At 52.1% G+C, this 23303-nt stretch overlaps 1 protein-coding gene and 1 non-coding gene across 2 annotated transcripts in view; both read left to right on the forward strand.

Moving 5' to 3' along the window:
- The window catches only part of ABCC6 (ATP binding cassette subfamily C member 6), a 95772-nt gene that overhangs the window by 12192 nt on the left and 60277 nt on the right, over positions 1 to 23303 (forward strand). The window contains 8 exon segments of the mRNA XM_021086559.1: positions 834 to 965; positions 9311 to 9514; positions 11556 to 11733; positions 15362 to 15523; positions 18769 to 18861; positions 20672 to 20875; positions 21667 to 21813; positions 23077 to 23164. Of these exon segments, the coding sequence (XP_020942218.1) occupies positions 834 to 965; positions 9311 to 9514; positions 11556 to 11733; positions 15362 to 15523; positions 18769 to 18861; positions 20672 to 20875; positions 21667 to 21813; positions 23077 to 23164 (1208 nt within the window).
- TRNAM-CAU lies at positions 17694 to 17765 on the forward strand. Its single transcript has one exon. It is a non-coding gene; the product is annotated as a tRNA-Met (tRNA).

Genomic DNA, 23303 nt, shown 5'->3' on the forward strand with positions numbered 1-23303 from the left:
CCTGAACTGGGGGTTGGGAAGGAGGTCATCAAGCGGAACTTTAAGAAAATCATGTCTAAGCCCAGAGGTGAAGGACAAGTGAGAAGTGGCAGGGGAGGAGTTGTAAGCAGAGAGACCTGCATGTGCAAAGGTCCTGAGGCCAGGTGGCTGGAGAAGTAAGCAAAGAGGAGAAATGGGGATGTTTAAAGCTGACGGAGGGAGTTCCCACTGTGGCCTTGCCAGTTAAGGAGCTGACATAGTCTCCATGAGGATGCAGGCTTGATCCCTGGCCTCACTCAGTGGGTGAAGGATCCGGTGTTGCTGCAAGCTGTGGCATTGATTGCAATGCGGCTCGGATCTGGCGTTGCTGTGGCTGTGGTGCAGGTCTGATTCAACCCCTAGCCTGGGAACTTCTAGATGCCGCAGGTGCGGATGTAAAAAGAAAATAAATATATAAGTAAGTAAAGCAAGCAAGCTGAAGAAGGAGTTCAGTTTTCCTCCACAGCAATAGTTTTGACTCTGGATTGTGACCCCGAGGGAGGTTTCTCCCCCCTGCAACAGGTCATCCCTTGGTTAAGTCACTCAATCTCTCTGAGCCTCTGATTTCTTCCTCATCTGTAAAATGGGTCCATAGTACTCTATCATATAGGCTCCTGTGAGGATTAAATGAGATGATCTTTGTAGGCTGAGAGATGCCCAGCACCTTAGTGCCGTTAGGTAAACTGCTGCCCTTGTACCGAGGAGCCAGCACAGGTGCAGAGAGGTGACGTGTCCTAGGGCCATACAGCCACCAAGCCAGGACCTTGCAGGGGTGGGTGGCAGGAGGACCTTGCCCTGGTCACTTTCTTTTACAGGTTGGTCTGGAGGGGCTACCAGAGGCCGCTAGGACTAAACGATCTCTGGTCACTTGGGCGAGAAAATTCCTCAGAAGAACTTGTCTCCCAGCTTGAAAAGGAATGGACAAGGAACCGCAGCGCAGCTCAGCGGTGAGTGCGTGGGAGACAAGAGCTCAGCTCAATCGGCAAAGCATTCAGCCTGCCCCTACTCTGGGCCCCACCGCCTCGGTCCCCTGCCTGTCAGCTGACCTCACTAAGCCCTAGTTGGTCATGCTCACGATGTTGTCCCTCCCAGAGTGCTTTGCAGGTTCCAAAAGGAGATTGACAAAGGGGGAGCTTCTCAAGAATCCCAGAAAAATGCTCATATGGTGTGATGGAGATGGGAAACTGAAGGGATGTTTTAGACTGGGAGTGGAGAGGTGGTCCATAACATGCAGGCAACGACTCACTTGTTACTTAACCTGAGTGATGAGTTTCCCAGGCTTTAGTTTTCTTATTGAGTCAGGAAGAATACCATTAGCCCCTAGTTCATGGCTTGAGGGATATTGGGGAAAAATGATTTATCGACAAGAACTTAGCGAATTCCTTAAAAATGGTAAACGCTCCAGCAGTATCAGGTATCCTGAGGATGTCCATCTCTTTCTAGTCCTGTCCATTCTGCCTCACTCTCACCCTCTGTGGCACCTCTGGAAACTTCTGTGAAGTCCTCAGAGTCTGAGGAACCCAGTTTGGGAAGCTCTAGTCTAGAGAAATAAGCAGTCAGACATAGGATTAGTTAAACCTGGGTTAAATATCACCCTGCCATCTGGGGGCTGAGGACCTTGGCCAAGCCTCTTGACCTCACTGAAGCCTGGTGTTTCAGGGCACAGACAAAAGTAGCTCTGTGGAAAGAGGTTCAGTCTGCATCCTCTAGGATTTTATTATACAGATGGCTAAACCACCAAAATTATAAGTCAGAGAAAGACAGAGTCTACTGGCTCAGATAGCTGAGAAGGTGGGTCTAGCCTCAAGTGTGGCTGGATCCAGGACCTGCATGATGTCCAAATTCTTTCCCTCCATCGCTTAGCTCAGCTCTCATCTGGGCACTGGTCTCTCCATAAGGCCTGTCCCATCCACATGGAAAATCCCGAGGAAGGTCTCTGATTGGCTGGCTTAAGCAACGTGCCTCTCAGGGACCAATCCCATGGCCAGAGGGCAGGCGCTATGATTGGCAGTCCCTTCAGAGCCACCCAGGAAGGGGAGGGAATGCTCCTCAAAGGAAGGGAATATGATTTCCAAAAGGGATAAATAACATGAGCAAATCAAAACAGCAGCTCTCTCTCACCCCAGGCATATCTTGCTCTTTTTTTTTTCTCTTTTGGGCTGCACCTGTGGCATATGGAGGTTCCCAGGCTAGGGGTCTAATAAGAGCTACAGCTGCCAGCCTCCACCACAGCCATGACAACGTGGGATCTGAGCCATGTCTGCAGCCTACACCACAGCTCACAGCAACACCAGAGCCTTAACCCACTGAGCAAGGCCAGAGGTCGAACCTGCATCTTCCTGGATGCTAGTCAGATTCATTTCCCACGACAGGAACTCCAGTGCCCCTCCACTTTTAAGTGAGTTTTGAGTTCAAAAGGACCCTGGAGATCTTGCCCAGCCTCTCCCAGCACTGGCCTCCCCTGTCAGCATGAGAATGATCAGAGCTAGCACATAGAAGCTTCTCTAGAACAGCTCGAGAATCTGTGAACAATGGAGAGAGAAAGAGACAAGGATGGCAAGGTTATACAAAAGTCAGGCTCAGGCATTTTCTGAGCTGATGACACTCCAAGAGAACTTTGGTTTGATTTCTAAAATATTTTGCAACCTTTGGGGGAAGGGAGAGGACGTCACCGTGAGAGGTCATAGACCAATCTATCCGCTGCCCAAGTCAGGGTCACGAATGTGTTTGGCCAGCCCAGTATCTTGTTGTTCTTATTGTTTAAGGTTTTTATTTTGTTTTTTGATAAGTTGTCCACATTCAAAATGTTGGAGATGTGGAGTTCCCATTGTGGCTCAGTGGGTTACAAACCCAACTAGTATCCATGACGATGCAGGTTTGATCCCAGGCTCCACTCAGTGGGTTAAGGATCTGACATTGCTGTGAGCTGTGGTGTAGGTCACAGATGCAGCTTGTATCCCAAGTTGCTGTGGCTGTGGCGTAGGCCGGCAGCTACAGCTCCAATTCAACCCCTAGCCTGGGAACCTCTATGTGCTGTGGGTGTGGCCCTAAAAAGTAAATAAAATAAAATAAAATAAAATAAAATTTGGAGATGTCACATAAAAATCTGGGATTTTGGTCTCTCTTAAAGTAGCATGGCAGAGCTGGGTCACATCCCCACATGGCAGCGGGAGGGTGGATCTGTGTAGTGGCTGCGCTTTTGGATGGGGCATGTGTGCTTCAGTTTGCTACAGTCTCCACCACTCCCTATTGTTCCCCCAACTTCATCCAGCCCCTCACACCCCCTGCCTTGCCCTGTGGTCATTTTGGTGTCATGTACTAAATGGTTTGGGGCCCAGAGACCAAAGACCAGCCACCACTCTAGAGACCTTCCCCAATGGAAAGTGAGACCTGCTGGAAAGGAAGAAGTTTGCTCCAGAGCCTGCAGGCTGAACACAGTGACTCCAAATTCTGGGGCGAGCAGTTAGAACAGAATTGAGCAAAACATCCAGCTGGAAAGAGGCTTTCGCAAGTCATCTCTTCAGCCTCCCCATTTTATGGACAGGGACACCGAGGCTCAGAGGGAAGGGACAGAGCAGGCATTTGCAACTCAATTTCCTGGCTCCAAGGCCAGGTTCTGATCTCAGAGGGACAGCACTGGGTGATGGCTTGGAGTGAGACTTAATTCTCTGCTCAGGAATTGAACCTGGGCAGCCTGGATGAAAACCAGGAATCCCGGCCCCTAGACCAGCGAGAGCTAAAAGCAGAAGGGCCCTGATTCTTGCCCCTTGTTGAAAGCAAGAATGTTTCAAGGCGGCAAAGGCTGGGAAAACAGATAAAAAATGTATTGTTAGAGTCACCGTACAACATGTGGGAGAGCGCACAGAGAAGTAGTCTGTTTATCTAAGGCAGAAGCAAAGCAGTCACACACCCTAAAGCGGAGTGCGGGTGCGGGTGTCCCCCTGAGTGGGGAACTCGGCAGAGGTGCTTTAAATCACTTACACAGGACACTTCTTCCGGGTCTTTGTTTTCCTTTGGCCAATTATCTTGTTTTATTTCTCACACCTGGTCCGACCCGGGACCCTCAAGAAATGTGTGCGCATCTTTTGGCAAAGACGGATTCCAGAGCAAGGGGTGCCAGCTGGAGGGTATCAGGACTTAGGATGGCCTGGTGCCCCCTCCCTTTCTGACCCCCAGGAGTCTTTCTGCGCATGTGTGCCTGGGGAGCTCTCCTTGACCCCAGGAGTGATGGACGCCATCATCTTCTCTTTCTACTCCGGCAGAGCTCAGCTCCTGCCGTTACCTTTCTCCTTGGCAAAGACAAACCAGGCCCAGTTTCCTCAGCGTAACAAGTCCCCGCTGTTCTCAGCCCAGGCGCCCATCTAGCTCCCACCTCAGTTCTAGCGATCAAACCAGATCCATGCCTTTCTTTCCTTCTCCCTCCCGCCTCCCTCCACCAATCTTGATGAACATCATACAGCAGGTACTCCTCTTAAGCCCTTTGCACACATCTCTCTACCTGCTTCTCCCCTTCCAGCTGACAAGCATTTATTGAGCACTTAACTGCATTCAGGTGCTGAACTAGGTGCTGAGGGAAAATAACAAGTCAAAAGAAAATAAGCAAAAAGTCTGCCCACCTGGGTCCGGTCTGGGCGGGGTCGGAGGCGGGGCGGCCCCTGGTTGGTGCTTTTGCCCAGTGAGTACGTAGCGCGACTGGCGTTCAACCTTGGGCTCAAGGCGCACTGCGAGGATGCCCTCTGCCAACCTTGCTTCTGACCAGCCGGACCCCAGCCTGGGAGAAGCCTGGGAAGTTGTCGGGGTCGAGGGGCCACGGGGGTGACCAGGTAGTGAGGTGAGTGCAGGGATAGAAGGATGGCTCATGTTGGGGTGGGGGGAGGCCTTAAGTCAAGGGCAGTAAATTAACATTTGCTTATTTCTTTGCAAATGCGCAGTAAAGACTGGCTCCTTGTAGCCTTTGTGCTAAAAATACCATCATTTCTTTGGACCTCCAGAAAGATTTGTTCCCCCCTTCGCCCTGAGGAAGTAGTTCTGAGGATTCTGGGGGGAGGACTGGAGGTCCCAGTTATGCTGGAAGGTAGGCACACTGCTGGCTGGGCCGGGGTGGTAAAAAGGCTGACCTCTGGGGTCTTAACCCACCTATCTGAACAATGAGGTCCAGGCACACCACTGATCCTTTTTTCTTTTTTGTTGGTGTTGCCTTTCAGGGCTGCACCTGTGGCATATTGGAGATTCCAGGCTAGGGGTCAATCAGAGCTGCAGCTGTTGGTCTACACCCCAGCCACAGCAACTCGAGATCTGAGCCTTGTCTGCAACCTACACCACAGCTCATGGCAACACTGGATCCTTAACCCACTGAGCGAGACAGGGATGGACCTGCATCCTCGTGGATACCAGTTGGGTTCATTACGGCTGAACCATGATGGGAACTCCTTTTTTCATTTTTTTTCTTTTTTGGGGGGGGGGGTTGCTGCCCTGTGGCATATGGAGTTCCCGGGTGGCAGATCAGATCCGAGCCACAATTTTGACCCAAGCCACAGTGGTGGCACTGTCAGATCTTTAACCCACCGTGCCAGGCCAGGGATTGAACCTGCATCCCAGGGCTCCCAAGACACTGCCAATCCCGTGGTGTCCCAGCTGGAACTCCCGAACACTGATCCTTAAACTGATTCGGGTGGAGGAACGCTAGGCTGTGTGCTCTGCAGGACAATAGGAAACTCAAATCTGTTAAAACTGAGCCAAGAAACTAGTTGCCTCATATTCTAGTGAAGCAACAAACAGGTGAAGTTCATTGTGAAGAGAGAATCTGAAAAAGCTCGGCCTATTCGGAGACAGCGAGTGCTTGACGGAGTGCCTGGTCTTGGCCAGTCCCCGTTTTGATGCTGGGATACAGCAGTAAAAAGGCAGCCGCGGCCTCTTGCTCTGTAAAGCTGATCTCTGGTGGAGAAGACAGATAATGGCAAGTTGAGGCAAATGCGGGGACGGAAAACAAGAGATTGGGAGAGAGATCAAGAGCTACCTTGGTGGGAACTGGCAGGGAAAGTATCTTTGAAGGGGTGACGTTGAAATTGAAGTCAAAAGAATGAGGCGGTCGGAATTCCTGTTCTGGCGCAGCGGAAACGAATCTGACTAATATCCACGAGGATGTGGGTTCCATCCTTGGCCACGCTCAGTGGGTCGGGGATCTGGCATTGCTGTGAGCTGTGGTGTAGTTCGCAGATGCGGCTCTAATCCCGCGTTGCTGTAGCTGTGGTGCAGGCCCGCAGCTGTAGTTCCAAATTGACACCTAGCCTGGGAACTTCCATATGATGCAGGTGCAGCCCTCAAAAAGGAAAGAAAAAAAAAGAGGAGGTAGCCTTGGGGAAAAGCTGGGCAGAGACAGTTCCAGGTCAAGGGTCAGTCTGCGCTGAGGCCCTGAGACAGATAAGCTGTGGACCCTTTGAGGAGCTGAAAGAAAACCAGTGCAGCTGGAGTAGCACCTGGGAAAGGGGAGCAGGATGAAGTTGGGGGTGGGGTGGGTGGGGGGAGGCCAGCCCTGCAGGACTGTCTAGCAATGCAGACTTTATTAAACTTTTGAAGGGTTTTAGGAGTCCCCATTCTGGCTCAGGTGGTAACAAATCTCACTGGTATCCATGAGGATGTGGGTTTGATCCTTGGCCCCGCTCAGTGGGTTAAGGATCTGGCATTGCCGTGAGCCGTGGTATAGGTCACAGATGCAACTCAGATCCTGAGTGGCTGTGGTGTAGATCAGCAGCTGCAGCTCCAATTCGACCCCTAGTCTGGGAACTTCCAGAGACAGCAGGTGCAGCCTTTTAAAAGAAAAAAAGGCAAGCCAGACCAAGCGGTGAGCAACAAGACTTTGACCTTGTCAGTGAGGGTCTGGTCCCTAAATTCACCATGTTTTGTTTTTTTCATCTTTTTAATTTTTGGGTGGGGAATGATGCTCACAAGAGACTCTATGAATCATGAATCAAGATCTGGGCTCAAACCACTGCACTGTCCTCCATGTGTGACCTCAGGCAGCTGTGACTACCTCTTAGAGCCTCAGTCTCCTTTGGGGTAAAATGGGGACCCTGTGGAGTTCCCTGTTGGCTCAGCAGGTAAAGGACCTGGGGTTGTCAGTGGTGAGGTTCAGGTCACTCTTATGGTGTGGGTTCCATCCCTGGCCCCAGAACTTGTGCCTGCCATGGGTCCAGCCCAAAAGGGAGGCATGATACCCATGGGGCAGAGTGGTCCCGGAGTTGTTGAGCTTGGGTGTAGAGGGCTGATCCCAGTTTGTGCCCCGGGTTCCAGCTCTGAAAACAGTGAAATTCTGATAATCCCATAGGTTGTCAGAGCTGGAAGAGTCTCAGTGGGACCAGCCCCGTCCTTTGACACATGAGGGCACAGAGGGGGAGCAGCCTGTCCAAGGCCACAGAGCGACTGTGCTGTTAGTAGCTGCGTTGCTGCCAGCCGTCTCCTATGGCTGAGGACCAGCCTCCCTCCGGAGAGGCCCTCTGGAGTCCACCTCCCTCTTTGCCCCTCCCCCCTCTCAAAGCTCTCATGGCCCCTGATGACGACTGAGGGCCAAGGATCTGATGCATCACAGCTGCCTGAGCATCTTTCTGTGGTTTCATTCAGACCAGGGGGGCCAGGTTCACAGCCATCAGCAGTGATTCTAAACTGGTTCTGACAAGTCTGACCAGTATCCACGAGGACACAGGTTGGATCCCTGGCCTCGCTCAGTGGGTTACGGATCCGGCATTGCCGTGAGTTGTGGTGTAGGTTGCAGACATGGCTCAGATCTGGCATTGCTGTGGCCTAGACTGGCATCTGTAGCTCTGATTAGACCCCCTAGCCTGGGAACCTCCCTATTGCACGGGCGTGGCCCTAAAAAGACAAAAAACCAAAAAAGAAAAAAAAAAAAGATCCAGCATTGCTGTGAGCTGTGGTGTATATCGAAGATGGGGCTCGGATCTCTCGTTGGTGTGGCAGTGGCATAGGCCAGCGACTACAGCTCTGATTTTGACCCCTAGCCTGGACCTCCATATGCCACAAATGGGGCCCTAAAAAGACAAAAAAAAAGAAAAGAAAAAGAAATGATAAGTAATCTTCAGTTCCAAAAAGATGATGAGAAGAAAGCCACGTTTCAGAGGGTTAAAAATAGCATATATTGAGAATAGATGCATGTTTTTACCTATTAAAAAAAAACAAAACAAAAAACTGGTTCTGAACCAGTTCCAAACCCCCTGAGGACTGGCTGGTTGAGAAAGAGGGGGAGGGCAGCAGAATAGAGGAAAAAAGTGCTGGGCTCTGAAGGCTGGGATCTAATCCCAGCTCTTTGATGCTCAGCTGAGTGCCCCTGGACAAGTTCCCCTTCTGGGCCTCAGTTTCCTTATCTGTGAAAGGGGGTAACACCTGGCTTGCTGGGTTCTTGGAAGGACTGAGGAACGCCGGGTACACAGTAGGTGCTCAGTGTGTGCACTCCTGTTACTATCCCTGAGGCCTTCGGGCTGCCCTCCTGCCCCGCCCCACCCCTCCCCTGGCTGATTGTCTCAATCGGTAGTTCTCCAGGGGATTAGGAAGAACAGGTGAGAGGGTGAGGCTGGAGCCAGGGTCGCCTGCCCCCTGCTGGGAAAATAGCCTGCAGTATCTGGTCTTGATGCTGGCAACTCTGCTGCCATCTCTGAGATGGTTACTATTATTAGTGCCTTTTAGGGCCACACCTGTGGCACATGGACGTTCCAGGCTAGGGGTCATAGCCACAGCAATGTGCGATCCAAGCCACATCTGCGACCTACACCACAGCAACGCCAGATCCTTAACCCACAGAGCAAGGCCAGGGATCCAACCCACATCCTCATGGATGCTAGTTGGGTTTTGTCACTGCTCTGCCACGACGGGAGCTCCCCTTCTCTGACATTATTGAGAAGGACTGTCTTAGGTGTTCAGGCCGCTCTTACAAAGCATCATAGACTCTGTGGCTTAGAAACAACAGAAATTTATTGCTCATGGTTCTGGAGCCTGGGACATCCTAGATCTGGATGCCAGCAGATTGACAGGTGAGGACCTGCTTCCGGATTCATGGTTGGCTGTCTTCTCGTTGTGTCTTCACATGATGGAAGGATGAGGGAGCTCTCCCGGGTCTTCTAGAAGGGGGCTAATCTCATTCATGACCTAATCGCCTCCCAGGGGCTTGCTTCCTAATACCATCATGCTGGGGATTCGTTTCACCATGAATTGGGGGGATGGTGGTGGTGCACACAAATACTCAGTCTATTGCAAGGACGCAGAGCTGATTTCTCATCTCCCCAAGGTGCACCGAGGCAGCCAGATTTAAAAGGAAAGGAAGCCATGGCGTGGAGGCCTCAGAGACGGAGGTCCTCCTGCAACAACAAGGGGACAAGAGGGGCCCCCTGCTGAGGGCCATCTGGCAGGTGTACCGCTCCGCCTTCCTCCTGGGAACCCTCAGCCTCATCATCAGTGATGTCTTCAGGTTCACGGTGCCCAAGCTCCTCAGGTGGGTCCAGGCCTTGGGTTTCTTGCTGAGGTTGATGCTCCTTTAAAGGCATCCTTCCGGGATCAGAGGCCCTTCAGCCCTTCCTGTCTGTGCCCAGACTTCTGTTGCTCTGGGCACTGAGGCTGGGTGACAAGGATACCGCGGGAAATGAGGAAGTGACGGACCTCGGGGAGGGAAAAGGAGTGAATTCTAGCCTGACGGTATCAGTTGACTTTTGCTGTACAACAGAGTGCCTCTAAAGGGAGGGGCTTACAACCACTTCTTGGGAGATCGCGCTGAGGTGCCTCGGGATCACAGTGTCTCTGCTGTGTCAGGATGCAGTTTCACTCCCTGGCCCAGCACAGCGGGTTAAAGGATCCAGTGTTGCCACAGCCATGGCATAGGTCACAATTGCAGCTCAGATCTGATCCCTGGCCCAATAACGCTATATGCCACGGGGCAGCCAACAATAAAAGGAAAAGAAGACCCCCAAAACCCACTTGGGTGCCTTGCTGAGGCTGGTGGTCCTTTAAAGTCATGCTTCCAGGATCAGGGGCCCAGCTGGGACGACTTGTCTCTGCCCCAGTGATCTCGCATCCTCAGAAGGACGTTTCTAGCTTGTTGACAGGGCTGCTTGGCAGGGTTCCAAGACATAAGGCAAAGCCTGCATTTTGGAGGTTTTTGTTTGTTTTTGCCTTTTAGGGCCATACCCACAGCATATGGAGGTTCCCAGGCTAGGGGTTGAATTGGAGGCATATCTGCTGGCCTATACCACAGCCACAGCAATGCCAGATCCAAGCCTCGTCTGCGACCTACACCACAGCTCAAAGCAATGCTGGATCCTCAACCCACTGAGCAAGGCCAGGGATCGAACCTGTATCCTCATGGATGCTCGTCAGATTTGTTAACTGCTGAGCCACAATGGGAACTCCAAAAGCTGCATTTTCAGAGTTGCCATTGTGGCTCAGTAGGTTAAGAATCCAAGAGGATGTGGGTTTGATCCCTGGTCTCACTCACTGGGTTAAGGATCTAGTGCTTCAAGCCGCCAGGTATGTTTCAAATGCGGCTCAGATCCAGTATTGCCATGGATGTAAGCCGGCCATGTGGTGTAGGCTGGCAGTTGCAGCTCCAATTGAACCCCTAGCCTGGGAACGTCCATTTGCCGCAGGTGTGGCCCTAATAAGAAAGAAACAAAACACCTACCTTTTCTCTTGAGACCAAAGCTAGTTGCAGAGCCAGCCCACCCAGATTCAAAGGTGAGCACGTTAGTTTGCTAGGGCTGCCATCACAAAGACAGGATGACCTAACACAATTTTTTGTGCTCAGATTTCCAGAGGCTAGAAATCCAAGATCAAGGTTATTTGTCCTGAGGCCTCTCCCTTGGCCTGGTGCTGGCCGCCTTCTTGCTGTGTGCTCATGTGATCTTTCCTCTGAGCATACGCACCCCTGGGGGCTCCTTGTGTGTCCAAATTTCCTCAATAAGGACACCAGTTGTATTGGCTTAAGGCCCATCCTACAGCCTCATTTTCACCGAATGGCCTCTTTAAAGGCTCTGTCTTCACATTCACAGTCTCATTCTGAGGTCTTGGGGATTAGAACTTTAATATCTAAATTTTGTGGGGATGCAACTCAGCCCGTGATGGAGGAGACACAAGCCGTGTTGAAAATGAGCATGAGGGGAGTTCCTGTTGTGGTGCAGTGGGAATGAATCTGACTAGTATCCATGAGGATGAGGGTTAGATTCCCTCGCCTGACTCAGTGGGTCAGGGATTTGGCGTTGCTGTGAGCTGTGGTGTAGGTCACAGATAAAGCTCAGATTCCAAGTTGGTGTGGCATGGCATATGCCAGCACCTGTAGCTGTGATTCGACCCCTCACCTGGGAACTGCCATGTGCCATGGGTGTGGCCCCCAAAAGAAATGAAATGAGGGAGGGAAATAATTGCAACCATTTTTGCACAAGAAAATAACCCTCGCACACCCCCTGGTGGATCTGGCAGGCTTGTGCAGGGGCAGCAGCCATGGGCATCTTTGCTTACCAGCTTCCCCCTCTGTCTCCCACAAGCCTCTTCCTGGAGTTCATTGCTGACCCCGCAATCCCAGCCTGGAAGGGCTATCTCCTCGCCGTGCTGATGTTTCTCTCCGCCTGCCTGCAAACACTGTTCGAGCAGCAGCACATGTACAGACTCAAGGTGCTGCAGATGAGACTGCGAACAGCCCTCATCGGCCTGGTGTACAGAAAGGTGAGCCCCAGGGGGAGAGGTGTGGTTCTACCCTCACCTTCTTGGTTATGTCCGTAAGACCTTGTGTGATCTGACTGTGGGGCCTCTCCTAGCGCATCACACACTTCCTTCACATCTCTTTCACTTTCTCCAGCCACGTCAGCATGCTTTCAGTTCCTCAAGCACCCCAAGGACCCTCCTGCCTCAGGGCCTTTGCACCTGCTGTTTCTACTGCTCACCAGCACCCTTTCCACAACGCCTCATGTAGCTCACGCTCACTCATCCCCCATGAGGATATAGGGCTAACTTTCAGGGTGCGTAGAAGCTGCAAAGAGGTGGACTGTCACCTGTTGTACCAGGTAACACTGATTACAGTTACAATGACACCTGACCCACTGGTAAATTGCATCCAGGCTTCGAATTCTGACCGTGATCTAGGAAAACCTGGAGGGAGGCCATGGCTTTGAGCTCTCGTCTATGCAATGACTCTGGTCCCCCTGGACCTTGGAAACAAGGCCCATGAGGATGCTGCTCTAAGAGATGCTGGCTTCTTGGGGGTTTGGAACATCTGAGTCAGGGTGACCCTGTCCCATATAAGTCCCCTTCTTGCACACCTAAGCTGTCATTTAAGAAAGGAGCAGGGGCCGTCGGCGCATGGTAACGAATCCGACTAGGAACCATGAGGCGCGGTGGTTCCTGCCTGTCAGTGGCGATCCGGCGGGGAGCTGGGTGGGCAGCGCGCTCGGATCCGCGTGCTGGCTGGCGAGCTGGTGCTACAGCCCATCACCCTAGCTGGAACCTCAATGCGGGAGGCCAAAAAACAAAAACAACAAAAAAAAAAAAAAAAAAAAAAAAAAAAAAAAAAAAAAAAAAAACAGTCCTGGATGGCCATGTGAGAGGCTCCTGATGCTGCCCTGCCTGCTGAGTGTCAGACCTGTCCCCCTGAGCATGCTGGAGCTGGGTGTGGCATGTCCGTCTTGCGAGTCCGCGTGTGGCGCTGAGGCTACAGGAAGATGGCCCAAGCGCCTTGCTCTTCCCAGCCCCACCTATAGGGCAACCTTCTCCATCTCCCGATGAGGTCAGGCCCACGCTCTGCCCTCTGGGCTGCTTGCATATTAACTATGCAGTTTATTTTCTGCATCTGGTGCTTTGACATCTAGGGCCTTGCAGCCCCTGGAGGGACTGTCCCTCTGTCCCTCCCAAGGTCAGCCAGCCTAGAGAAGGCGTTCCTCTTATATGCAAATCAACCAATCCAGAGCTTGTACCCCAGTGGCCTCCTTTTTGGGCTCACACTCTGAGCCAGCATCCTCTGCCCTCATCCACCCCCCCAAGGGCCAGATACCAGACAAGTAGGCCAGCTTCTCTGCACAGAGCCTGCTGGAATCATTCACAGTAGTCCATCCTAAGCCTGCTTACTCTGCAGGACCTTCCTGTGAAAACCACAGTGTAAGTTCTTGCCTACAGCTCCCCCAACCCTGTTGCTTCTCCAAGTGGCCCCCATAACAAAGGGTGCCCTGTCCTTTTTTTTTTTTTTTTCTCCTCTTTTTCTCTTTAGGGCTGCACCAGCAGCATGTGGAAATTGCTGGGCCAGTCGTTGAATTGGAGCTGCAGCTTATGCCACAGCAACCCTTGATCTAGCTGCATCTGCAACCTACGTCGCAATTTGCTGCACTGCCAAATCCATAACCCACTACCCAAGGCCAAGGATCGAACCTGCATCCTCATGGACACTTTGTCAGTCTCTTAACCTGCTGAGCCACAATGGGAACTCGAGGTGCCCCCTTGTCTTGAGATCTGAGTATAATAAGCCCTCTTGTCCACGGCAGTCTTCCCTGATCTGTGGGCTTGCCATACCTGAATAATAATAAAACCTGTATTTTAAAACACTTTGGCATGGTACTCACCATAATTACCATTAAAGAATGAACTATGTAAGTATTGAATTTTGTTCCCCAGTTCAAACTCCACTCCCAGGAGAGCAAGCTCCCTGCCTCTTGTTCACAGTGTTCAGAATAGGTGCTCAGTACAGATCTGAAGACTTTTGGGGGGAGAATATCTGCACTCGGAAGGTCCTGTTGTGGCTCAGCAGAAATGAATCAGACTTGTTTCTGTAAGGATGCAGGTTCCATCCCTGGCCTCGCTCAGTGGGCCAGGAATCCCACTTTGCTGTGAGCTGTGGTGTGGGTCACAGATGTGGCTCAGATCCTGCATTGCTGTGGCTCTGGTGTAGGCCAGCAGCTGTAGCTCCAATTCGACCCATAGCCTGGGAACCTCCATATGCCGCGGGTGTGGCCCTAAAAAAACCCAAACAAACAAAAAAAGAGTTTCTATACTCAGTCATTCCTCCAGCCCCTCACTTCTTCCCTGACCCACTCGGCAAGGAGAAAGTAGCATTCAGCAGGCTTGAAGGGATCAACTGGAGTTAAAGGACAAATTTGGGGCCGCCAGAAAAACCTGGCTGGTGTCTGCCAAGCACACTGAATACCTGTAGGGGTCAGTCTAACACCCTGTCTAGATGCCTCTGTCATCATGGATTCTAATCCTGGCCCAGCCACGTGCAAGCCTTGTCGTTCTGGGCAAATTAGTCAGTTTCTCTGTGCCTCAGTTTCCTTAGATATGAAATAGAGCTAACAATTCTGCATCTCATTGATTCCAATCTCACTTTTTTTTCTGTTTTTTTTTTTTTTTTTAAGGGCCTCACCCATGGCATATGGAGGTTCCCAGGCTAGGAGTCCAATCAGAACTGTAACTGCCTGTCTACACCAGAGCCAGAGCCACAGCAATGCGGGATCCGAGCTGCATCTGTGACCTACACCACAGCTTATAGCAACACTGGATCCTTAACCCACCGAGTGAGGCCAGGGATGGAACCCGCATCCTCATGGATGCTAGTCAGGTTTGTTACCTGCTGATCCACGACGGGAACTTCCTTCCTTTCTTTCGTTTTTTTTTTTTTTTTTTTCCCAATCTCACTTTTTTTTCTTTTTTTAACTTCTGTAGTCAAGATGCATCTTATGCATTCTAATTTATTTGGCATCGATTTATTTTTTTTTTCCCCACAGTTGAGACATGGTGGTTTTTTTTTTTATTTTTGTTTTTCTTCTGTTTTTTTGGGGGGCAACACCTACAGCACATGGAAGTTCCCAGGCTAGGGGTTGAATCGGAGCTGCAGCTGCCAGCCTACACCACAACCACAGCTACACCAAATCCGAGCCACATCTGCAACCTACACCACAGCTCATGGCAACACCTGATCCTTAACCCACTGAGCAAGGCCAGGGATCAAACCTGCATCCTCATGGATCCTAGTCGGGTTTGTTACCACTGAGCCATGAAGGGAGCTCCAGAGTGTTTTCATTTTTGTCATCTCCCTGGCGTCTCCCAATGGCCCTGGGAGGTTGGCTGAGGAGATTTTATTAGCCCACTTTCCAGATGAATGAACCGAGGCTCAGATGGTCAAGAAAACCGCCTCAGCCTGGGTTTAACCGGGCGTGGACCCTGGCCTGCTGAGTGGCCGTGCCCTTGCTCAGTCCAAGCCAGGGGCGTCCCTCCTCCCTCCCTCCATGGGCGTCCTTCCCTCCCTGGGTCTCCTTACGCCCCTTGCCCGTCCTTTTCCTCTGACTCGTCTCCATCCTCCTGCCCCTCCCAGGTCCTGGCCTTGTCCAGCAGCTCCAGAAAGGCCAGCGCCGTGGGGGACGCGGTCAACGTGGCGTCTGTGGACGTGCAGCGGGTGATCGAGAGCATTACCTTCCTCAACGGGCTGTGGCTGCCGCTCATCTGGATCGTCATCTGCTTTGTCTATCTCTGGCAGGTGTGCTGGGGCAGCGGGGGCCCGGGTTTGAATCCTGTCTCCATCTGCACACTTGACCTTGGGGGTGGATGATCACCCCCCTCTGGGCCTCAGTTTCCATGTCTGTAACATGCTGATGGTGGTGGTGAAGATGACTGGCACTTTGGGGATGTGATGTTGGGGTACCACATAGGCAGGTGAGACTTTTTTTTTTTTTAATGTTATTACAGTATAGTTGGTTTACAATGTTGTGCCAACTTCAATACAGCAAAGTGACCCAGCCACACACATATATACGTTCCCTTTCTCATATTATCTTCCATCGTGGTCTATCCCAAGAGACTGGATAGCGTTCCCTGTGCCGTACAGTAGGACCTCATTGCTTATCCATGCTTCACGGAATAGTTTGCGGGATGAGACATGTTTGGAAGTCACCACTAACACTGAGGCCCCATTACCACCAACAGCAATTTTAAAAAGGAAAGAGGGAGTTGCCATTGTGGTGCAGTGGAAACAAATCTGATTAGTATCCATGAGGATGCGAGTCAATCCCTGGCCTCGTTCAATGGGTCGGGGATCCCCCACTGCCATGAACTGTGGTGTCGGTCGGTCGAAGCGGCTACAGTTCTGATTGGACCCCTGCCTAGCCTGGGAACATCCATATGCCGCAGGTTCGGCCCTAAAGGGGAAAAAAGGGGCGGGGGGAGAAAGGGAATTCACAGCTTAGCTTTCACAAAGCATAAAGTGGCCACCAGGTGAAAAAAAGAATCGGAACTGTTTCCAACTTCCTTACATCTACTAGGTGGTGTAGGATTTTCTTTCCTTTCTTTTTTCCTTTCTTTTTTCCTTTCTTTTTTCCTTTCTTTTTTCCTTTCTTTTTTCCTTTCTTTTTTCCTTTCTTTTTTCCTTTCTTTTTTCCTTTCTTTTTTCCTTTCTTTTTCCTTATCCCAGGCTTTGTAGGGGGACTGCCTGGGTTCAGATCCTGCTTTCACCTCCTACTATTTGTAAAGCCTCTGTGCCTCATTTCCTCATCCACAAAGTGAGGATCCTAATTCATCCAGGTAACAAAAATGCCCCAGCCCTTGAGCTCTTGAGGAATAAATGAACCAGTACCTGTGAAGCGCTTAGATCCTGTCTGGAACACAGCAGTAACCTATAGGTGTTTATCTTTTTTCAAGTTTTCATTATCTTGTTGACTAGGCAAGGGGGCAGGGCAGTTGGCTGAAGACCTTGCTCTGCTCCAGGTGACAGTGCCAGGCTTACCAGCTTCTCTATAAAGGACCAGATCAAAGATAGTTTAGACATTGAGGGCTGTAGGGTCTCTCTCAAAATGATTGATCTCTGCCCTTCTAGTGCACAAGTGGTCACAGGCAATAGAAGCAAACAGGCCTGGTGGTGTTGCCATAAAATTGCTTAGGAACGTGGACTGAAGCTTGAATTGCACATCATTTCTATATCTCACAACATCTTCGTTGGATTTTCTTCAGTCGTTTGAATGTGGAAGAACCAGTAACAATTTTTGTACAGCTCGAGGTCTGCCCGTCAGCAGGCAGAGGGAGCTGGCCCATGTGCGGTGTTCCCTAGGCCCCGGGGTGGGTGTCCCAGGGGCATATTGATGGTGAGTATGGAATGTTCCAGAATACCAGCTTGTGTGTTAGCATCCTTACGGCACCTCTGCTACAGCTTCTACCCAGCCCGCGAAGGCTGGAGGTCTGGACGCTTTCTGATTTGTGACCTTGTCGTCTAGGCCTAGTGTACAGTGGGTGCTGAGCAAGTACATGAATGTTAGCTGTTTTTTTTTTTTTAGAGAGGAAGGAAGGGCATTGGGGAAAATGCAGCTTGACCCCTGTGACACAAGGGAAACTGCAGACTGCACACCCATCACTTTCTCTGCCTCTTGGCAGACGGTCCCTAACATCAGAAAGTCACCACTAGACCCAGATCAAGGTGGAGAGGTGGGCATTGGAGTCCCTATGGTTAGCATTTGTGGCATTTTTTTTTTTTTTTTTTTGCCAGAGATCCTTTAATCTTCTGTTCACATTTTTTTTTGGAGTCATCTCCCAGACCTGGCTGTAGGCAGGTGTTTGCCTTCTGGGCATATTGCCATTTGACCACTGGGTGGCGCTGTTGCCGCAGAAATGAAGCAAACTGACTTGCTAGGGCGGCAAGATTAGAAAATAGATTCTTGAGGAGCAGAGTGGCGCAGCGGAAGCGTGCTGGGCCCATAACCCAGAGGTCGATGGATCGAAACCATCCTCTGCTAATGTTAATTTCTTATCCTGCTGCATAGCACAGGGAACCATATCCAGTCACATGATGGAGGATAATGTGAGAAAAGAATATACATGTGTGTATATATGACTGGGTCACTTTGCTGCACAGTAAAAATTGACAGAACACTGTAAATCAATTACAGTGGGGAAAAAATCTAAGAAAAAAAAAAAACAGCATCTTTAGGGACTGAGGCCCAAATGATCACAGAGGAGCTTTAAATCACAGCTACCACCACATTTTCCAGATCAAGAAACCAAAGAGGGGGAGACGATAACTGTCCCAGGTTAAATTAAAATGTTTTTGCTGTTTACTGGCAATTCACATTTAACTGGGCAGTTAAATATATTTATTTGCCAAATCTGGCAACCTTTTCAGGGGTGAAATAAAGACTAGGATAGTAACTGATTGTATGACCATTTCCATTTAATGTGGGGAAACTGCAGCTTAGCCCAAAGCCACACTGGTAAGTGTGAAGTTGGATTTTTTTTGGGGGCGGGGGGCACACCCACGGCATATGGAGGTTCCCAGGCTAGGGGCCGAATGGGACCTACAGCTGCCAACCTACACCACAGCCACAGCAATGCCAGATCCAAGCCACGTCTGCAACCTACACCACAGCTCACGGCAACACCAGATCCTTCACCCACTGAATGGGGCCGGGAATCAAACCTGCATCCCCATGGATGCTAGTGGGATTCTTTACCACTGAGCTACGATGGGAGCTCCTGAAGTTGGGATCTGAACCCAGGTCCTGATTCCAGAGTCTGTCTTCACTGTTGCAGCCGGGCACAGCCCTTACCCTACCCACCTTGTTGCATGACAATGACCCCACCCCCACCTTCATAGGTATTTCCTTCTAAGGGGCCCATGAGTCCTGGTCTCCATGGCCCAGTGACTGCCCTCATCAGATGCCCTGATAGCTCCCCGGCCTTAGGACCCAAGACGGACAGCTTCAGAAGTGTCTCCTGACATCCTGCTCCCTCTGTCTCCAGCTTCTAGGACCCTCTGCCCTCACCGCCATCGCTGTTTTCTTGAGCCTCCTCCCTCTGAATTTCTTCATCACCAAGAAGCGGAACCACCATCAGGTTAGGCATTTGGAAGAAGGGACACACCGGGGGAAGGGGGTGGGGAGCCTGTGGGTCCTGGTACCTGCACTAGTGCAGGGAAGTGAGGAGGAGATGGGCGGGGAGGTTAGTGTGAGCCCTTCTGGTCACTCAGATCTGTGCCCCCCTCCCAGTCATCCCATCTTGGTGGTTGTCAGCTCTATGCCTCCAGCATTCAGGCCACAAACCAACGGTGGGTCAGCTTTGGTGCCTCTTTTTCTCAAGCTCCATCACCAGCAAATTTGGCTGGCATCCCCTTCAAAATGCATCCAGAATGTTGCTGCTTTGCATTGCAGGCTCCCTAAGCTCTACTGCGTCTCACCGGGATCACTGCGTTGACCCCCTCACTGAGTCCCTGCTTCCGCACTTGCCTCTACCCCACCCACCACCCCCGCCCCCAACCTCGGTCCCCAGACTCTTCTCAGTGGGCCCCATATCAGCCAGAGGTCCCGCCGTGAAGTCCAGGCAGGTCACTTCCCTCCTCTGCTCAGAATCACAGTGGCGCCCGTTTCCCTCAGAGTCAAAGCCAAGGTTCTGCAGCAGCCCCAGGCCCATGGTCTGGCCTCATCACCTTCTCCTAACTCATCCGCTCCCCCTGCGTCCCTGGGGTCCTCGAACCTGCCGGTGAGGATCGACCTCAGGGCCTTTGCTCTTGCTCCCCTCTCTGAAGTCTGGGCAGCCTCCCCTCATCTGCCACCCAGATTATGGGCAACACCTCCCTCCCACTCGTGCAGCTCCCCTCCTGCACCTGTGCAGTTTTGTCCCATCTCATCGTGGCTTCCCCACCCGCCCTGAAACACACCTGGCTCTTTGTAGTGTCTCTCCTTAGACTGAAAGCACCCCAGCAGCAGGGATGCTCATTGATGTGATCTCAGCTTTTAGAACAGGCCTGGCACATGGAGGGTGCTCAGTAAATACCCGTGAGCTGGGGGAGGGAGGGAGGAGGGGGGAGAGGTGTAGGAGGTTGGTCTTTCATCCACTTTTTTCTTTTTCTTTTTTTAGGGCTGCACAGCGACATGTGGAGGTTCCCAGGCTAGGGGTCGAACCACAGCCACAGCAATGCCAGATCTGAGCTGAGTCTGTGACCTACCTCACAGCTCATGACCACACCGGATCCTTAACCCACTGAGCGAGGCCAGGGATTGAACCCACAACCTCATGGTTCCTAGTCGGATTCGTTTCCACTGCGCCACAGTTGGAACTCCAAGCTCCTTTCAGAGACTTTCTCCAGCCTCCTGTCATTTCTCCTCTAAGACAGCCTCACCCCAGCTTCTCCCACTGATGATCCCCCCACCACAGTGAAACATTTTGGCTCCCAGACTCCTTGCCCTGATCTTTAAGTCCCCATCTTAGTCCCGGCCCCTCTGCTGACCAGTGGGCACCCTCCCCATCCTCTGTGTGCTCAATACCTCCTCCTCATGTAAGGCGTAGCTCCGGTGTCGCCCCCACCTCCAGGAAGCCTTCCTGGCAGCACCATACCCAGGCTGGTTCAGGGCCCCGCCTCTTTGCTGGGCTTTGGGGCTTCCTTTTTCTATGGTGCTCTTTCCGCCACCTGCGATGAGGGCAGAAGCAGAGAGGGAGGGAGGAGGCTCCCGTAGTGGACCAGGTACAAGATGGCTGTGGCTTGGACCAGGACCGCGGGACCAGAGATGCTGAGAGGGGAACCACTGGGGCCTGGGTTGGAGGCAGCATCAGCAGGGTCTGGTGACGGGGGGAGTGGCAGTTGCAGGGAAGGAGAAGGCTAGACTCGTGCTTGTCCTCCCCCCACCCCCGGTTTTCCCTCCGGTCGCAGGAAGAGCAAATGAGGCAGAAGGACTCGCGAGCGCGGCTGACCAGCAGCATCCTCCGGAACGTGAGGACAGTCAAGTACCACGGCTGGGAGGGAGCCTTCCTGGACAGAGTCCTGCGCATCCGGGGCCACGAGCTGGGGGCCTTGAGGACCTCCAGCCTCCTCTTCTCCGTGTCTCTGGTGTCCTTCCAAGTGTCCACGTTTCTGGTGAAGTCACTCTAGCCTCCTTGCAGAACAGGGACTGGGGGAGGGGGTGCTGGCAACAGGTGCTGAGGGCTCCCTGTCAGGACCACAGGGTCATCATCACGTAGAGTGACCATCATATCAATGACACCTAGAACCAAATCAGCACCAGCCCCTGGAATGGAACCGTTCCCTAGTGACATCTAGAACCACAAGTGCCACCACTGCCTAGAGCCCTCCATGGCTGCTGACACCTGCAACTTCAGAGGTGTCTTCCCGGAGTCTAGAGTCTCACCTCCCACCCGTGTCTGGAACCACAGGAATGCCACCAAGACGGAAAACCGCCGTTTCCCCTAACCCTTGGAACCAAGCATTTCTGATGCTTAGAATGGGGACCACACATACACAGTTCCTTTCTTCAGTAGCAGAATTTGGTGGGGAGATCTGGGTGAGGGGATGCCGTTCCAACAGGGCGTGGGCACGGCCCCCGGGACCCTTGGAGATGCCGCAGCTGGCCTGCCATCCCTGGCTACCTTTACTCTTTTTTTTTTTTTTTTTTAAAGGGCTACACCCATGGCATATGGAAGTTTACAGGCTAGGGGTTGAATCAGAGCTGTACTGCTGGCCTGCACCACAGCCACAGCCATGCAAGATCGAAGCCCCAATCTTTAATCCACTGAGTGAGGCCAGAGATCGAACCTGCAGCCTCAGGGATGCTAGTTGGGTTCGTTAACCACTGAGCCATGCCAGGAACTACCTACCTACCCCCAGCCACGTTTAGGGGCTCATTGTTTCTGCCCGTGTCGCCCACCCAGGTGGCGCTGGTTGTGTTTGCTGTCCATACGCTGGTGGCCGAGGAGAATGCCATGGACGCCGAGAAAGCCTTCGTGACCCTCACGGTTCTCAACATCCTCAACAAGGCCCAGGCTTTCCTGCCCTTCTCCATCCACTCCGTCGTCCAGGTGGGGCTGCGGGGGGTAGGGGGAGCCTTGCAGGGTGGAGCAGGCGGTGCTGGGGCCGGAAGGAGACAGGAGGGGACGGGAAAAGGGGAAGATGCCAGCAAACATCCTCAAAATGCACAGCCTCGCCCATCCCAGCAGGTCACCTGCAAGAATTCATTCTGGTCTTTTATCCAGAACAATTTCATTTCTCTTCCTTTATTGTCTCTTCTCCCATTGTACCTCCTTGGGCGTGATGAAAATGAGAAAATGGTCATCTCGCTGAGCCATTCTTATTTGTTTATTATTTTAGGGCTGCACTAGCAGCATAAGGAGGTTCCCAGGCTAGGGGTCGAATCGGAGCTGTAGCCACCGGCCTACATCACAGCCATGGCAACTCGGGATTCCAGATGCACCTGTGACCCACCCCACAGCTCAGGGCAACGCCAGATCCTTAACACCCACTGAGCGAGGTCAGGGATCGGACCTGCATCCTCATGGATACTAGTCAGGTTCATTACTGCTGAGCCACAATGGGAACTCCTTGATTTTTCTTTTCTTTTCTTGGTGTTTTGTTTTGTTTTGTTTTTAAGGGCCACATCTGCAGCATATGGAAGTTCCCAGGCTAGGGGGGGAACCGGAGCTGTAGGTGCTGGGGCTCACACCACAGCCACAGCAACACCAGATCCCAGCAGCATCTGCAGGTTACACCACAGCTCACGGCAACACAGGATCCTTAACCCACTGAGTGAGGCCAGAGGTCAAACCTGCATCCTCATGGATACTAGTCGGGTTCATGTCCACAGAGTCACAACAGCCATCTCTCTTTTGTTGCCGAAGATGGGTTTGGGGCTGGGAGTGGAGTGGGCACTCCCAGGTGGAGAGAGTTTGGACTCGTTCCTGATAATAGCTTGTTGGAAAAGCCACCATCCTCTTTCGAGGTCTGGCCATTGTCCGCGACGCTGATGCCTTGCAAACGCACAGGGCTTTGTAGGCAGGAAGCTTTCCCACTGCCTTGTTTTTGTTCTTGCTTTTTGGCCACCCGCCACATATGGAGTTCTCCGGGCCAGGATCAGATCTGAGCCACAGTTGCTGGATCCCTAACCCACTGTTCCAGGCCAGGGATTGAACCTGTGTCTCAGCGCTCCAGAGAGGCCGCCAATCCCATTGTGTCACAGCAAGAACGCCTCCCACCGTCGAGGCCTCTGACATTCAAAGTCTGAGTTTGGTTTTTTGGGTTTTGTTTGCCCTCGTGGCACAGTTGACCTGGGGCTTTGGTTTTTCCAGGCCCGGGTGTCCTTTGACCGTCTGGCTGCCTTCCTCTGCCTGGAAGAGGTTGACCCTGAGGCCGTGGACTTAAGCCCCTCCCGATGCCGTGAGTGCAGCAGGAGGGCAATGGAAGGGATGAGGGAACTGGCAGGGCTCCTCTTTCCGCAGAGGGAGTGCCAGCATCCCAGCTGGGGGCTGCCGGCACGGGGTGACATGTGCCAACTGTGCCATCAGCCATGTGGCTT

The sequence above is a fragment of the Sus scrofa genome, chromosome 3 (genome assembly GCF_000003025.6).
Source record: "Sus scrofa isolate TJ Tabasco breed Duroc chromosome 3, Sscrofa11.1, whole genome shotgun sequence".
NCBI classification, from domain to species: Eukaryota; Metazoa; Chordata; class Mammalia; order Artiodactyla; family Suidae; genus Sus; species Sus scrofa.